The sequence below is a fragment of the Pseudopipra pipra genome, chromosome 5 (genome assembly GCF_036250125.1).
Source record: "Pseudopipra pipra isolate bDixPip1 chromosome 5, bDixPip1.hap1, whole genome shotgun sequence".
Taxonomy (NCBI): domain Eukaryota; kingdom Metazoa; phylum Chordata; class Aves; order Passeriformes; family Pipridae; genus Pseudopipra; species Pseudopipra pipra.
In genome coordinates, this window is record NC_087553.1 from 30,089,089 (window position 1) to 30,106,625 (window position 17,537).

The 17,537-nt window shown below is 38.2% G+C and overlaps 1 protein-coding gene across 2 annotated transcripts in view; it reads left to right on the forward strand.

The window, feature by feature from the left end:
• Positions 1-13,828, forward strand: part of FGD6 (FYVE, RhoGEF and PH domain containing 6) — a 72,157-nt gene extending 58,329 nt beyond the window's left edge. The window contains exons 15-21 of one of the 2 annotated variants that reach the window (XM_064655424.1): positions 145-247; positions 765-911; positions 1,733-1,835; positions 3,701-3,828; positions 5,440-5,568; positions 8,012-8,160; positions 10,683-13,828. In XM_064655424.1, the coding sequence (XP_064511494.1) occupies positions 145-247; positions 765-911; positions 1,733-1,835; positions 3,701-3,828; positions 5,440-5,568; positions 8,012-8,160; positions 10,683-10,719 (796 nt within the window). In that variant the 3' untranslated portion in view covers positions 10,720-13,828. Of the gene's footprint in view, positions 1-144; positions 248-764; positions 912-1,732; positions 1,836-3,700; positions 3,829-5,439; positions 5,569-8,011; positions 8,161-10,682 lie in introns of those variants that run through there. The other variant, XR_010430719.1, reaches the window with a different exon arrangement.
• Positions 13,829-17,537: the final 3,709 nt, after the last annotated feature.

A 17,537-nucleotide genomic window follows, 5' to 3' on the forward strand; every position in this document is an offset into this window, starting at 1 on the left:
TAGGAATTGAGGATGGTCTATAAAATGAAATTGCAAGAGAGTTACGTCAGTGTGTAATAAAGCTAATGAAATTCTAATCAACACTTGCTTAGTCTTAAATGTTAATAATAATAAACTGGTTTTGTGGGTTTTTTACCCCAACAGTTCTGCTACAGAAAGAGATGAGTGGTTAGAAGCTATCTCCAAGTCAATTGAAGAATATACAAAAAAGAGAATCACATTTAATCCGAGCAAAAGTCTTGAAGAGGTATATCACAAAATTATTGTTGGTTTGTTCCCTTTTTGAATATAAAGTTTCTTATAGGTGTTTAGAGAAACAAGAGGTGTTCCATGATGAATAATAAAACAGGATGGTAAATGGTAAGTGAACAGATGATAGAACAGAATACTATTTCATAATGTTTTTTACTTCATAAATTTAAAATTATTTTCTTCCAAAGAACCCAAACCAGCTTTTGCATTTCTCTCTCTGATCTTGTGAAGAGAAAGATGAAATGAAAAGATTTTAAAATAAAGCAGCTGTTGATACAAGTAGGCTGGTAAAGCTTGAAAGTGACAGAGCTGTTGTGAACTAATTAAATGCAGCTCTGTTGTCAGGCTTGCATTATAATGGTCACTGATGAAATAGTAGATAACATTTAAGACCATAACAATTTATCAGAGAAGGCTTTTCAACATCATTAACATTTTCCTATAATCTCTGATAAATACTAATCTTATTTCTCATCACTGAATGTAAAGGTATTCTGCTTATGTTCTCTCAGGCAGATCCAGAAAAACAGGAAGAAAATAGTCCACTGGGATCAAAGGCTCCGATCTGGATTCCTGATACCAGAGCCACCATGTGTATGATCTGTACAAGTGAATTCACATTGACCTGGAGAAGGCATCACTGCAGGGCATGCGGAAAGGTTGGGTGATTGCCTTTTCTGTTAGCCCTACAGGTTCCTTGTGTGACAAACACAAAAGGAGCCTCATCACACAACCACTTTTTTGAGGGAACACTGTACTATGTCACAATTATGTGCATTAGAAACAATGGGTTGGGGTTGGTGGTTTAGGGTTTGGGTTTTGGGGGTTTTTTTAAGGCAGGTCTTGAACTTGACCAGTGTTCAACCTTCAACCTGTTACATGTTTTTTATTTTGCATTCTAGGCTGCTATTTATGGTTGCTTTTGCAATTACATAATAGAAATTAATGCTAGCTGAAATAAGGAAATATCTTCTTCATTACTTCCATAAGATAAATCATGATTTTTGTTTTTAAGTTAATACCAAGCTTGTTTTATATTTAGCACTTATGAAAGATACATCTAATAAACCTTTATTTTTCTTGTTTTAATCAAGTGAGAATACAGAATTAGAATTCAATGCAATGGAGAAATCATCAAGAGAACAATGACTTTTTAATTATTTCTTTTAAATTTTTTTATTTAAAACACTCAGTAACAGTAGGCTTATTCTGTTATATCATGGATTGTTAACATTGGCTTATTGAGTTGTATAATTCAGTGATTTTTTTTTATATTTAAACATCACTCAAGAGGAGGAAAGGGCAGCATGTTGAGCATAAAGACACAGGAAAAATCCAAGATCTTAAACCATTTTTACTGTAAAATAGTGCCTATTTCGGATTGTATGATGGGCTTAACAGTGCTGAAGTGAATGTCTTTTGAGTATTTGCTTGTTTACAGGTGCACATCGTGTACAATAATGGTTTTATTTATTTCCAGATTGTCTGTCAAGCTTGTTCATCAAATAAACATGGCTTAGACTATATGAAAAACCAGCCAGCAAGAGTATGTGATCATTGCTTCAGGGAGCTACAAAAACAAGGTAAAGAAAATCTTCACAAACTGTCTGTCTTATTTTTGTGGCCCTTATTAACATGGTATGTCTGTGCCTCATCTTTACTGCTGGGTTCAAGTGTCTAATTCTTCTTGTGCCTGAAAAGTGATGGGCATCTGAGATTCTAAGATGCCAAACAAGCTAGGAAATTAATTTGCAATGCATTGGCTCTTCCTTCCAGAAACGTGTGCATTTACCTTACAGTAATTACCCGTAGCTTATGCTGCTTTCCTTTTGAGATAACTAGTGTTACATTGCTTTTCTTTAATCACAGGGTACAAGTGTATATTAATGTCCTTGCAGCTTATCATGACCTTCCAGTGGATTCATGTGTACTTTTTCCCTCTGTAACTTGTACGCCTGTAAACTTCATTTTTGACAGCTAAGCTGCTGAGATAGTTAAGCTCTGGGGCTCTGTCAAAACATGGGCTTTCATCTTATTGAAGCTGAGTCTCTTCAACCTCAAGCCTCAGCTCATCTGGAATTCAAGAATTTGGCATATCTGTACATCAGTTCTGAAGGCAAAATTCCTAACCATTGCCTACTGAACACTGGCAACATGGATTTCAGTATAAAACACCACAGCTAGAGCAGTTTTCATTGAAACGCTTTCTAAGAGTGTGGTGTCTTATGGAAAGCAAGGGTTCAATAGCGTGGTGGTAATAACATTTGCTTAGAAAGAAGGTCCAGAATCAGTGTCCTCACTCATCCTGAGAAAATTCAAATACGTCTCTTTGAAGAAGCTTCATATCATTATGCAGAAACAAATATAAAATCAATGGAGACACCTCCCAGTGAGGTGGAAATCGAGTTCCATCTCACAAGAGTTGCACTGAACTATGTCCAAATACTTTAGTATAAAATACACAAATGAGATGTAAGCAGAGACCGAAAGAGTTTGCTGCCCTTCCCTGTGGCAGAGGCTCCAGTTTGACACAAGCTCTCAGGGGTATTAGGAAATCTGTGACGCCCCAGTGCAATAATAAACCTATGGATCCCATAGGGATGTGGAAAGCAGCATCGATAACCCTTGTAGCTGTGGTTGCCTGTGGTGCTCGGGACGCAATTGTGTGGACCACCTGCAGGTGTCTGTGCTGGGCACTAGAGGCTGCTGTGCTACAGGCAATGGCAGGTGCCTTTAGCTGGGAAAAGGGCTGCAGAGCAGGTTCCGTACAGCTGGCAAATCCCATGACTCTTCTGCTCTTCTCGTTTTTTCAGACCCTCACCAAGTTCAGGGACAACTCTAAAAGTAGATTTAGTGAAACTACTCATTTCAGGTTGGGCTGTAAAGAATTGGTGGGTGTTGCTAGAAAAAGAGGTTTTAAAGAAGTGAGGTGTTGCAGAAGTCTTCCAAGAGAGATGAAGGAACTGCGTGTGGCAGTGGAGAATGACAGCATATGCTCTGTGTATGACAGTGTGATGCTGGAAGAGGAGTCCTACAGCATCCATATTGAAAAAAGCTGAGAAGTTAACAGATGTAGAGAACTGAAGAGCAGAGTTGGGGAACAGAGGTAAAATACAGACTGAACTGCAGAGGACAGCTCTAAAAATTTGGTGTGATTTTTAAGACTTAATTTTCACCCCGTTCGACATCAAGAAAACAAAAAAGACCAATTTGTTTAGTTCTGAAGTTCTTATGGCTTTTTTTTTAGTTTGATTGTGATTTAGGGGTTTCTAACTCATGGTGTTGATGATAACACTGAACCATTAATTCAGTGCTGAATTTAGTGTAGTTAGGTGTTACTATTGAAACACTGTAATGGGAATAAAAATGCCAGCTGTCTTTAAGAAGAAAAGCCCAAGAATCAACAGCCTATGTTTCATCTGTGACATATTCATCCTGTGCATTTTAGATAACCAGTGCACTCCTAAGAGCGGATCCCCAGTCAACCATAAATCTCCATCAAGTGCCTTGTCTACAGTATTACATAGTATTCCCTCTGGAAGAAAGCAGAAAAAAATTCCTGCAGCCCTCAAAGAAGTAAGTGCATTATTAGTCAAAAGTGATGCCTTGGTATTATATAATCAATATTAACAATGCAAAAGACCAATTCCATATTTTAGCAATCTTCTCTAGAAGCAAAAGTCAAAATGTATCTGTAACTGTGGTTTGGGCCTTAGTTTTAAATAGGCAGGGACGTGAACTGTGAAGTAGTGTGTAAACTGCATGAACACCTGTAAGATTGTGATTCAGATAGATAGACAAAATTGTAATTTCTTTCTTGCTTCCCTGTGTTTCCATGAATTGTGATTTACCTCTGCACCAACAATCAGTGAGAAGACTCCTACACCAACTCAGCTCTTGGCTTATGACTAGGAAAGGTAGATCTAAACCCTACCTCTCTGTATGCACTGGAGGTCTTGGGAATGGGAGGTAGTGATTTTTCTCAGCAAGTCTGCAGATGACACCAAGCTGTGTGGTGCAGTTGACACGCTGGATGGGAGGGATGTCATCCAGAGGGACTTGGACAGGCCTGAGAGGTGGGCCTCATGAAGTTCAACAAGGTCAAGCACAAGGTCCTGCATATGGGTCAGGGAAATCCCAAGCACAAATATAGGTTGAGTGGAGAATGGATTAAGGCTTGCCCTGGGAAGAGAGACCTGAGGGTGTTTGTGAATGAAAAGCTCAACATAACTTGGCAATGTGCACTTGCAGCCCAGAAAGCCGGTTGTGCCCTGGGCTGCATCAAAAGCAGTGTGGCCAGCAAGTCAATGGAGGGAATTTTTTCCCTCTTCTCGCTCTGGTAAGACCCCACTTGGAGTGCTGCACCCAGCTCTGGGGTCCCCAACACAGTAAGGGCATGATAATGGTCAACATAATAAGGGCAACATAAGTCCAGAGAGGGCCACTAAGGTGATCAGAGGGCTGGAACACCTCTCCTAATAGGACAGCATGAGAGAATTGGAGCTGTTCAGCCTGGAGAGATCTCTGGGGAGATCTTGGAGCAGCCTTCCAGTACCTGAAGGGGGGCCTACAAGAAGGCTGGTGAGGGACTTTTCACAAGGGCATGTAGTGATAGGACAAGGGGGACCCTCCTTAATCTGAAGAAGAGTAGGTTTAGATTAGATATTAGGAAGAAATTCTTTACTGTGAGGGTGGTGAGAAAGTGGAACAGGTTACCCAGAGAGGTTGTGGACTCTCCATTCCTGGAAGTGTTTGAGAACAGGCTGGATGGGGCTTTGAGCAACCTGGTCTAGTGGAAGGTGTCCCTGCTCATGGCGGAGGGGTTGGAAATAGATAATCTTTAAGGTCCTTTCCAACCCAAACCACTCTGTGATTCTGTGATTCTTCTGATGTAGGAATGCGTGTTCTCCAGCATACATAGTCCTCAGCCCTCTCTTGTCCTGTTGCATTCAGTTAAGTTCCAAACCTTAGTGGCAGTGGAAGCCTCTCTTCCAGACCAGATAGATGGTAGCAGACAAAATAATTGTTCTTTCAGCCATGTAAGTTAGTTAGCAACACTAACCTGAGATCAGGTAAGAATTTGAGTCTTTGACAGGCAGGGCTTTGGAAATCTGCCTAAAAAAAACCCTGTACTGTGAAAACTTGTACTCTTAGGGTGTGTTGATTCATTTTGTTTTTCCTCTTCAGGTTTCAGCAAATACAGAAGACTCTACAATGAGTGGCTACCTACACAGATCTAAGGGCAGTAAGAAACCATGGAAACACCTATGGTTTGTTATAAAAAATAAGGTGCTATACACATATGCTGCTAGTGAGGTAAGAGACTACATATTAGAAATAAAATATCCAATGATAATACTGTCTCTGTAACAAAGTTGTTTATTTTTATGATATAGAAACAAGATATAAAAGTAGATCACCTTACAGTATTTGATCTGATTGTGAATGCAGTATTTTGAAAAGGCCCAGTGAGCTTGATACCATAATACATTGATATAGCTATGCTGTTTCTGATTCCAGACCTAGTTTGAGTACCTCTGCACTGCACACCATTGCTCAGCTGTAGGTATGTTCTGAGTCAGCTGAATACATGGGGAGTCTGTTTGGATGCATCACAGTGTGCTAGTGGCAAAGCCAACATTACAAAAGTGTCTTGAAGTATGTTGTTCTGCAGTTCCATAAGATCTTTTGAATGCTTGGAAAATGAGCAAACTAAATCTCTTTACTTCTTCTCAAACTGTTGTTTTCAGCCTGGAGTTGCTATCTGATACACAGTGATTCAGTAGAAAAAAAAGAAATGCATCTTATCTAATGACATTTGCTTTTTTATTTAGGATGTGTAGTCCTAAATAAGTCCATTGCAGTGTGGAATAATCTCTATTCGGTATAAATATGTGTGTGTGTGTGTATGTGTGTGTGTGTGTATATATATAAAAGCTCTGCACATCCCAGTATGTGCTAAGGATGTAGCCTCATTGCATCTTTGAATGTTTTGTAACATATGGATGTATTGTAGCACCAGAAGATATTGGACTAATTTTATATGTTAGAGTTTGCTACTAGCTTTCAAGAGCAAAACATCCAAAGCATCTGTTGAAAGGTATTGCTATTCCTCACTTACTTTCAAAATGTAAGGCCCAACCTATCCTGACCATGTAAAGAATTACCCTTCTTCACCCTCACACCACATCCACTCTAGTTATTTCCTGGTTTGTGCTCAGATTTGTTCCTGGGTTGTTCCTGCCAACCTTTATTTTTAGAACTTCTGAATTATGTCCAAAACCTGTGATGTTATTTCCACTACAGTATTAGCAATATTAAAAAAAACCACAAAGTAGTTCTAAAAATAGCTTAAATAATTATGTGGAAAAAAATTACTTTTACATCAATTAAAAAAATATTTGAGAGCATTGTGTTTCTTCTGTTAGTTGCAAAGGAGACTTTGGTGGAGGTAAAGAAAGATATATTAGTCTGTGACAGTCACTTTAAATTTTCTTTGGCTTGGCTTCCTCTGAGATATCAACCTTACAGAGTAGCTTCAGTTTGCAGCTCACAATCACAAAATTAACTCTTTCCAGTTTTCTTTAAACTGAGGAATATCTGTCCTTATTTTTCATCTTGATGAGCCATTGCAGGAGACATTGGTTATAGAGTCTTAAGGGAAGATCCAGTGTTGCGTTAGCCAGGAAACCTCACTTAAACTACTTACATTAGTTCCAAGTGATATAAAGATCAGTGGTAAAAAAAACACCTATTAGTGGTACAAAGACCTGAGATAGCAAAACAGATTGCTCAGCCTTACTTGCTTTTCCAATATAAAGAAATGCTGTTTTCACAGGACACCCTTGTTTCATTGGAGAGGCAATTACCAAAGTCATCACCTGATTTGTCAGCGTTTATATACATTCTTTGGTTTTTTAGCTTTTTTTTTTTCTTCTATCCATAAGCATTGCAGAACCTTGCCTAGTTACAAAACACTGTTTTGGAATTTGCACAGGATGAAAATAGTTGGGTTTTTTTCCCTTCTAAAAATGCTTTGTGTGGTATTCATTTATTAAAAGGCAAGTGTATTTAAAAAAAAAATTAAAAGTAAGTACTTGAGATGAATGAGGAAGGGGACAGGTTTCATTTTTAGCCAGGTTTTGAAACTAAATAAAAGAAAACAAAAAGGTACAGCTTCTCTTGCTACTCTTTCCTAACCTACCATTTGTGAACACTCAGCAACTATTTTTCCCCTATCCTTTTCATTTCCAGCAACAGAAAGCGAAATAAGCTTAGCCATTTGAAGTATTTGGAACTTGACTGCAGTGCTTGAGAACATAGGTTGCATCCCTAGCTCCTCCTTTTAGCATACTCCATGCAGTTAACAGCATCCCACTTCACTTTTAAGGTTGTTGGAGAGAGCACTGGGGTTGGTGGACCTTTGGTCTGCTGCCAGGTGGTAGTTGATCTTTTGATATAAGAACTCCTTACTAGCAGAATGCTGAGACTACACAGCGAAAGGCAAGGTAGATGTTATCAGGGAAATGAAAAGAAGATTGGCAGTGTTGAAGTCTATGAGGTTTTGTTATTTCCTGTCTCCTGCTTCATGCATGGAGAAGATAAAAAGTGGCATTTTGCGCATGTCTGTTTATAACAACTTTTTTTTTTTTATAGTCTGTTGCAATGGTATGGTATATGAATAAAGTCTAAATGCATGCCTTAGTATGTCTGGCAAACTCTAATTTTGTCTTGTTTCCTTTTTTCCCTTGTTAAATAGGATGTGGCAGCATTAGAGAGCCAGCCTTTACTTGGATTCACAGTCAGTGAAGTAAAAGATGAAAACTCAGAGTCTAGAGTGTTCCATTTACTGCACAAAAACACTTTATTTTACATATTCAAAGCAGATGATCCCCATTCAGCTCAAAAGTAAGAAACTACTTGAATTCATTTCTGTTACATATTTCTAGAAAATTCAGAAGTGGTGAATGTTCATAATCACACATTAAACATATGTACCAAAGATCCATATTATATTGTATGTAAATATAAGTTTTAAATTACTTAAAATGCAAGGTTCTGGTTTCATTAGGACTTCTGAAATGCTTCTGAAATGAAGGAAGCAGACTCTCTTCGGGAAAAGACTGAACGTAGGAGACTGGGAGAGTCAAAGATAAAATAAGAAATCTTTCTTTTTTCTAGCTCATTCCAGAAAATGTGTTCTAAGAATTAACTGATATGTTCCTTTTTTTTTCACATGTCAATGTTAGTTATTTTTGATGAATATATGGCAGTGAAAAATAAAGCAGACACTAAAAAGTACAGGACCAAAGTTTGAAGTGTGTGTGCAGATGCAAATGAGCACCTAGGCATGCTTAATACAATCAGACCAAAACCTTGAATTGAAAGAACATTTACACAAGCTGTTTCATTTCAAGTCCTGCTGATGTGTCTGAGTTTGGAGTCATATTTATCAATTTATATATCGTGTGTGTTCTATATAAAATAAGCTAGAAGCTTGGTCATTAATCAGTAGAAAACATTTGTTACATGAATCTTATAGTAACCTAGAAATGAGCATAAATGGAATACATGTAAGCTATCTTTCCTATATGCCTGTCTTATCTGACTGCTTTCACTGCAGTTTTGCCAAATGAATTTTATATTAATACATTTGATGCACTAACTAGTCCATTATTAATACTTAAGCATTCAAATGGCTCCAGGTTTCTACAAATAGAGACATTCTAAAAAACAAGGTGCCCAGGACAACTGAAAATTTTGAACAGCTGAGAAGGTGCTTAATGACACTTCTCTACATAAAAAAATCTAGAAGTCTTTATTTGATTTTGGGGAGTATTTTGTGCAGATGCACACAAATGTTTCCTTGTTCATTGAGACAGTGTTCTCTTGTTTCCCGTACTATATAAAACAAACTAAAAAACCCCAAGGCATTCAATAGCTTTGTTTTTCTATTCAGACAATGGCTTTTGTCATCAGTAGGAAAACTTGAAATTGAACATAGTGTATTTTACTGGGGCTAGGAATAACATTAAGTACCTTGAATTTTGAGCTTTCTCCAAGTATTTAATATCCTTAGGAGATTTATGCTGAACCTCCAGAATAAATGCTGCTTTGACAGCATTAAAAGGAAAAACAAAGAACGTGCCGTTGGTCTGTTAGCATCAGTGGACACTATTTTTTCCTGCTAGGGCCAAAGAAATATCTGATGCATTTGTATGAGTGCAGTAATAAATTTTAACAGATGCTTATTTTTCAGTGAGGTTTTAGAAGTCCAGTGCTATGTTCAATGCTTAAGCTGTTAAGGGATGTTTTTTTTGTAATTGTATTCCACTTTAATTGTTTTTAATGTATGGATGGCAGTGGAAAATACAGTGAGCCCTAAAAAGTAAGGGGTAGATGCTTGAGTTGTGTGTGCAGACAGGCATGAGGACATAGACGTGCTTAATATGTTCATACCAAAAGCTTGAATTCAAAGAACATGCACGCAGTTACAAAATTAAATGCTCAGGGCAAGGAAGAGCCAACATCTGTGACTAATGTTTAGATACTCTGTGAATACTAAGATGGGTTTGAATTTCTATGATAAAGATAATTACAGTCTTTGTGTCATTCAGTTCTCGCAAAATTTTCACTTGGAAAAAAATCGTCGTCATGTCGGCCCCTTAACTTCACATACACAGAGTTCAGCCCTCACTCAGAAGACAGAATTATTCCATTTTTTATTGTATTTGTCTGTGTAGCATCAGGGTGCTTCAGGAACTTTAATTTTTTCATCCTTGGGAAGCTGAGGATGTTTATCCTCCTGAATGAATATCACCCTCCTAATCAAGTAGGAACAGAAACCACAGCTATAGGGTGTAAAAGTAGCTGAATATTAACTTTGAATTTCCAGTTTGAGACACCTTGGATCAGCTGTTTGGGACTTCCCCCTAACCCCCACCTTTCACCCTGTGACCTCTTCCCTCAGCCCCACTAGTCATCGGTAACGCCCTGGTACCAGCTGCAAAAGCAGAGGGCATGGGTTATGCAGACAGGAGACAAATACCTCAGTTACAGTAGTGTCCTGATTCATCCCAGGGCATGTTTGCAGTGAAATAAGAGAAGGCAGTACTGGGGTTTTTTAAAGTATGCAGCACTTTGGCATATCCTGCTTTTTGAGGATTTGATTTGCCAGCTTCACCTGTTTTTTGTGCATATAACTTCAGTATGGGAGAGGTACACAAAAAAGTTTCTATCATATGGCCTTGTACCAATATTTAATATGTCCCCAGCAAGCTTTGTATGTTTGGACTCGTTGGCATTTGCACTCACAGACCAACTGGTAATGAAAGTATGATATTACTTCTTGTGTGAATCTGTAGCTACTGACAACAGTGAGATTTACTCTTCTATCAGCAACTTCCTAACAGTGTTTAATTTTCTAACAGGTGGATAGAAGCTTTTCAAGAAGGCACTGTCTTATAGCAGTGTCAGCATCATGTCTGCAAATTTAAAGGAAAATATCCAGGATGGTGGTAAAACGACTACAGCAACTGTTCAGTGAAACAGAATCCTGCCGTCTCAACCTACACAAAATTGTATATTTGTCAGGATTAGGAGTTGTTGCATTTTTAGTGTAAAGTAATATTTTTTTAAAGAATTGTATGTATTTCTGTGTTGATACAAAATGTGTTATTTATTAAATTCCAATGTTTACTTTAATGGGCAGAATTATTTGTGAGGTCTGCATTGAGGTCCAAAGTGCCCATGTCCTCAGAATGGCAGATTGTTAGTCAACAGATTCATAAACTTTATGCTTTTTTAAAAAAAAAAAAAAAAAGGCAAAACACAAAACAGATCTGTTGCAATTGTACAGTTCCTCATGATTTGTGTATAGGTCTTGAGCTGCTGATGTTCACTTAGCAATTTAGCAAGAACAGATCAGTATAGGAATTTCACAGATTTTGGATCTTTGTTGGCTATGTAAGCTCCTTTATGAGAAGTTGTATGATATTGCTGCTCCTTTCTTTGAATGGCAGTTGAAATCATGCTTACCAGTTCATTAAAACAGTACAACAAATTCCGTATCACAAAAGCAAAATACAGTTCAATTATTAAAAAAACAGAAAAGGGAAAAATATTTTAAAACAGACTTTACAATTACAGGGATAAGGCACTAGAGCTCTTACAGTACTACAGAAGCAAAAGAGATTAAATGAGTTATCTTCAATAAATTGGAGGATATAGTATCTTTTATGTTTCCACTAGTAATTTAAAGCAGAGTAAAAATACATTTTTGATAATCAGAGAAAAGGCAAAATATCTTATTTGTTTCAAAACTTTGTGTCAAATGAGTTCTGTATACAAAAATGAAACACTGTATAAACTATTGTTCAAAGAACATTAAACAAATATATGCACCCTCCTCTCCCAAAATTTTAAACTATTGTATATTTAAATATTATTTTTAAACTGGAATTGCCATACCAAGACAACACAGCTTTCTTAGTGCAGAAGGCATTGAAAATGCATACCATTCTTTGAAATACCTTTTGTTTACAATATGATTTGTTTTCTTTGACACTTTAAAACATAGTTCAGTTTTAGGTGTTTGGGTTTTGTTTTTTTTCTTTAAGAAAATCATCAGCATACCTCATTAGGAAATATTTACTGATGATTCTGGTGCATTTATTCTATTTAACTTTGAAAGATTTTTAACACTGTAATAGCATAAATGGAACTAGAACTATGAAAACCACATGAAAGGAAGCCATTTTTATGTCAAATGCAATGCATGTGTAGTCAGTTAATTTTACTACTTGTCGATAGTCCTCTGAATCAAGCTGGTTTTGGTAACAGAATTAAGAGCCATTAACTTTCAATTAATAGTTTGAATACGCATTAATAGCTATTTTGTGGCCTCACAATGGAAAGAGAATAGATGATAGAACAGTTAGTAGTTATGACAGAAAGGCCAAGAATGAAAATGCAAACCAAAATTCTCTTATTTCCTCAAATACCTCAAAGTCAGGTCTAAGATACTAACAGAGCTCTGAAGAAGCTTAATTTCTTAGAGCTTCTGTTAAGTCAGTAGTGGGCTTCGAAGTCAAATGCTTAATATTAAGTATACAAGTAATTTCATTGGCTTCAAGCATTTCAGTAGAGTACCTTATGAATCAGGGACTTAAAGCTGTAGATCTGACTTTCCTCAGGAATGCTAGAGATTTGACCAGATAATGTTGGAAATTAAGTAGGACTGATCAAAGCCTTTATTCTCTTTTATTGTAATACAAATGTGCTAAGTGAATACTTTTCTCTTGTTACATATAAAGGGCTTTTACTTAATTTTCAAAACCAGCTGCTCACCAAGCTAAATAAGTTATTAGCATGTCTCTTCAGGATGATTTCTGCCATGGTTTTTACTGTATCCAAAACTAAACCGATATAAATGTGATATGTCTCTTCCTGTTGATAGTATCAAAGGGAAGAGCTTCTTAATATTTTCATAGGGATTGCACACCAATGAAGATGGCAAGTCATGAACCAGCAAATGAATCAGAAATTTGGTTAGGAGCCAGCTAATTTAATTTCAGTTTATGGTTTAATATATTCCCTGCTGCAAAACAGAGCAATAAAAGTCAAAACATACTGAACAAGGTGCCCAAGTTCTGCCTCGTATGGCATCAAACTACCTCTAGAGGATTTGGTGCAGAGTGAGAAAATAGTTTAAAATGTTCTGAGATAATCAGAGGACTTCTTCCAGAAGTAGCTGATCAATCAAAAGATCTGTGACAGAAATAGATTGGAATGGAGCCTTAAAAACAGTCGTATACATATTGCAGTCTAATTCTGTGTTAAATAAATTGTCTTTGTAAACATGTTTGAATATTTCTTTTCCTCTTTCTCCAGCATTAGTGCTTTGTGTCATATGAAGAACCTGCAACACAGGCATTTGCATAACATTTTCAGATGGTTGCTTTTCAAATTTGGTCTGTTTCTCCAGTTCACATCCCATTTTGATGCATTACCATCGAAAGTAAAGTATTTACTTATTGATTTGACTAAACACTAAAGCATGACCAGAAATTTTTAGACACTTGGCTACCTCCTCTTATAAGAATCTATAGTTCATAATTAATTTAAGATTGGTTAGCAGAGTATGAGACAAACATTAGCATTGAATATTAGTTCTAACATTTTTATTCATGGATAAATTAAAGGTTCTAGGATCCTGAATTCTCTTTAACTTAAAACTGTATTTTGTGCCCAAAGGACTTAAAACAAATGGATAGCTGAGCAGCTATGCAACACATTTTACTAAATATTTTTTGTGCATGGAAACTTGATTATTACACTATGTATATTACATAATAATGTAAAGAGATATTTGGAAAGACACATTCAGTGTATTTGTTTGCCATAACTGCTCTCCCCTGCATTTACCATCCAAATAGCCTTTTATTCGAAGCAGTCCTAAATCATACTGTCTAAATGTAAGAATAGAATCTTTATTTTGTAAATGAAAACAGTTCAAAGCTGTAAATATTCCTGTGGTTATTCATCATTTTTGTATAAATAAATTCACATTAGTTGAGTCTGCATCTTTTTTTTTCTTTTTAAATATGTTCAGGTCTTACATATTATGTAATTTGTATATTCAGTGATTTTCAAATGGCAGAATTTCTTAAAATTATCCTGCACATCAGTCTTGCTTTAAAAATCATACTGTGTTTTGCCCTTATGAACAGAAAACAGCCTGAAAAGGTAGGCTGTGTGGATAGACTAACACTGCTGCTGGATCTGACCACCTGAAACAGTAGTTTTAAGTGAATTATCTTGCTTACATCAGCCAAGACATTGGCTGTGCAACAGTGTGTAGTGACACACTCTCACTACCAAAATTGCTGTCTTTGCTAAAATATTTCCATCTTCCTACTCTCCCATCTTTTCTTAGCTGTCTCTTGCTGTCTAGTTCTTCACTTTCTGTTCCCTCTTCCCTAACTCACCCAACTAAAAACCCATGCCTTTGCAAGTTCACAATGTTTGTTACCTATAAAGCTCTTCCACAACTGGGTGCAGGCCCATGCTGGACTGTGGCTTGCAGAGAAAATGGACCATCAGAAAAATTGCCCCTGAGCAGCCCCACCTGTAGGACACTGAGCAGAGGGGTCTTATCTCCTGAAGCCACATCCCACCCCTGGGGCATGACAGCCCTTCCAAGCTTCAGCAGCCCAGGAACGAACTAGCCCGTGTACTATAAAAGTGTGATTTTTCAGGTCTATGAGCACAAACTAGCTGTGGCAACAGCTGACTAGAATATATTAAACCATTAATGCAATATTCTTGAACATTTATCAGTGGAGAGAAGATAGTTCTGGAGCATATGATACAGGATGAGAGGACTGTTCTCTGAGCTTCCTGAAGAGTAGGCATGCCCAGAGGAAAGAAAGCATCCTAAGAAACTATCATTCTAAAGAATTAAGGGAGTTAAGTCTATGTGAAGGGTGTTAATAAATCCTTTTGCAAAATCCAGTTCTGCTGTATCAGTAAAAGTATGCCTGAATCACAGTCTCTGTTGGCATCAGGTCCTGCACTTGGGTTACTGTCCTAGTTAGAACAGCTGGGCCCAGTTCATAACTGGATGGGTGTAACCCAAAACTGTGTATTCTATAGCCTTCCATGCCATTTCCCACAAACTGTTATCAATGAACCATTTACACCATCTGCCCAGAGCAGCCTGACTCCTCAGGCTATAAGCTAGGTGTTAAGAGGCCTGTGAGATAGGAGGATGCTCTTGTCCTCACACCCTTTGTGGAACTCCTTGCCCTGAGGGAAGTACTGGGCATTCCTGCCTGAACTGGAGAATATATAATCTTGGAGTCTTGGAATTTTTTAACCACTCATGGGATCCAGAGGAAGACTGCAGATCACCACTCTTGACTGGACTGCAACCACCACTTTTCAACCAGACTGCAACCATCACTCTCGACCGGACTGCAATCACCACTCTTGACCAGACTGCAACAGCACTCTCACCAACAGGTTTTCCCCTCTCCTTTTCCTTTGGACTCAGGGGACCCAAAGAACACCACTCTGTTCATGCCCCAGGGTGCTGGGTTATACATTTGGGTTTTCTGGGTTAAAACCAATTGTTTGTCTGTATAATTGTAGTTATTGTATTATTTTATTAAATTGTTATTCTGACTTATAATCTCTCTTTTGAGTTGAGTTCATTTCCCCTGCTGGTTTATCTTTAAACCAGCACAGTCACAACAACCCCAGCAGGCTTGGGGCAGGCAGAACATGAGCCTGTGTGCTCAGGTGGCCAAGAAGGCCAATGGCATCCTGGCCTGTATCAGCAGTAGTGTGGCCAGCAGGACAACAGCAGTGATTGACCCCCTGTACTCGGCACTGGTGAGGCTGCACCTTCAATCCTGTGTCCAGTTGTGGGCCCCTCACTACAAGACAGACATTGAGGTGCTGGAGCAAGTCCAGAGAAGGGCAATGAAGCTGGCAAAGGGTCTGGAGCACAAGTCTGATAAGAAGCGGCTAAGGGAGCTGGGTGGGGTTGTTTAGCCTGGAGAAAAGGGGCCTTGAGGGGACCTTATCACTCTCTACAACCACCTGAAAGGAGATTGTAGCCAGGTGGGGGGCAGCTGCTTCTCTCAAATAACAAGGGACAAGACAAGAGGAAATGGCCTCAAGTTGCACCAGGAGAGGTTTAGATTAGATATTAGGAAAAATTCTTCACCAAAGAGGTGGTCAAGCACTAGCACAGGCTGCCCAGGGAAGTGGTGGAGTTACCAGCCCTGGAGGTATTTAAAAGATGTGCAGAGGTGGCACTTTAAGACATGATTTAGTGATTTAGTGGCAGACTTAGCAGTTGCTAAGTTTACAGTTGGACTCAATATTATGAGGTCTTTCCCAACCTAAACGATTCTATGAGTATTTTAGCAGGGCTTGTAAGAGAGAGATTTTTCTGTCAGGTTAGTTATGCTGCCTTCTTCTTTGACATATATTTGAAAGCAGTTTTTTGAAAACTTGCAATAACAGCAGAAAGGGATTTGCTTCTCTGCATGGTTTTGATAGGGATGTGCCTCTTGTAATCCTGGCTGACAGAGCTATATGGACATGCCTTCGTAATACAGATCAAGTATGAATTGGGTCATTTCAAAGCATGTTTTACTGGTTACAGTGACATTTCTGCAGTATTGAGGATATTAGAATACGTGGCTGAAGTAAGTTTTGGTGCAAATTATTTGACATTTGTTAAATGAAACTGCACTAAGCTCTGTCATTTAGGAAGTGGATGTGTGGCTCAAGCTAGTTTGGGAAGTGACAAGTACTATAAATCAAGAGTGCTGCAACAGTTGACACTTTCAGGAAACGCTTAGCAAGTTAATTGCGCCGATTTAAAAATTCTTCAGTAAGTTCATTCGCATTTGGCATTTGGGAATGTGTTTGATCAAAAAGTAGAATATGATGCTTGCAAGTACTGACTGAGCTAGTGATCTTGAGCTAGGGTAGATAGATTCAGGTGCAGCTGTGGGACTGGAAGTGGGAAGAAAAGCAGTAAAGGAATTGACAAGAGCGTGAATGATTTTATTAATCTTAATACATAAATTTGCTTGTATGCTTTGGGGTTTTTTCCTATCTCTGCTGCTCAGATGTTGATGCTTATGTCATCTGATTCAGTAGAAATTGCATAAAATGGTCTAAATTATTTTCAGATTGTGAACTTGCACATACAGCCCCAGTGGCCTACATGATCTTGAAGTTGCTGCTGATCTCTGATCACTGTTAGACCATCTTTGTTGAACAGATGGAAGATGAAGGGTGAAAAGGGACATATTTAAAGTATAAAATTCTTATTTAAAATCAAGGTCATTTAAAATAATTAGCATAAACACGACTTTGATCCAAATGGATGTTGAGACACAGCCAGAACAGCAGTAAATTGTTCCTTTGGCACTACCCCAGCAGGAATGGGCACTCTTTAGCAGCCAGGCTCCCCATCACCTTCCCGAAGGCAGTTCAGGGCAGTGCTGACGATTAACGAGGTGACTTGCTGCTGCCATGCAGGCGAAGCACAGCTCTTTCAGACATAGCTGGCTGAACTGCTACAGTGACTGCACCAAGTGTTGTGTGTGCCTCCATCATGTTGCATGTTTCAATCCCAAGCCACCAATCTTGCCTATGGATCTACCTCAAGGGACAGAGCCCACCAAGCTCCCCAAGGCCAAAAGCAAACTGCACATCTGTGATGTTCAAAGCTGGCTCATCCCTGTGTCCATGCAGAGAAC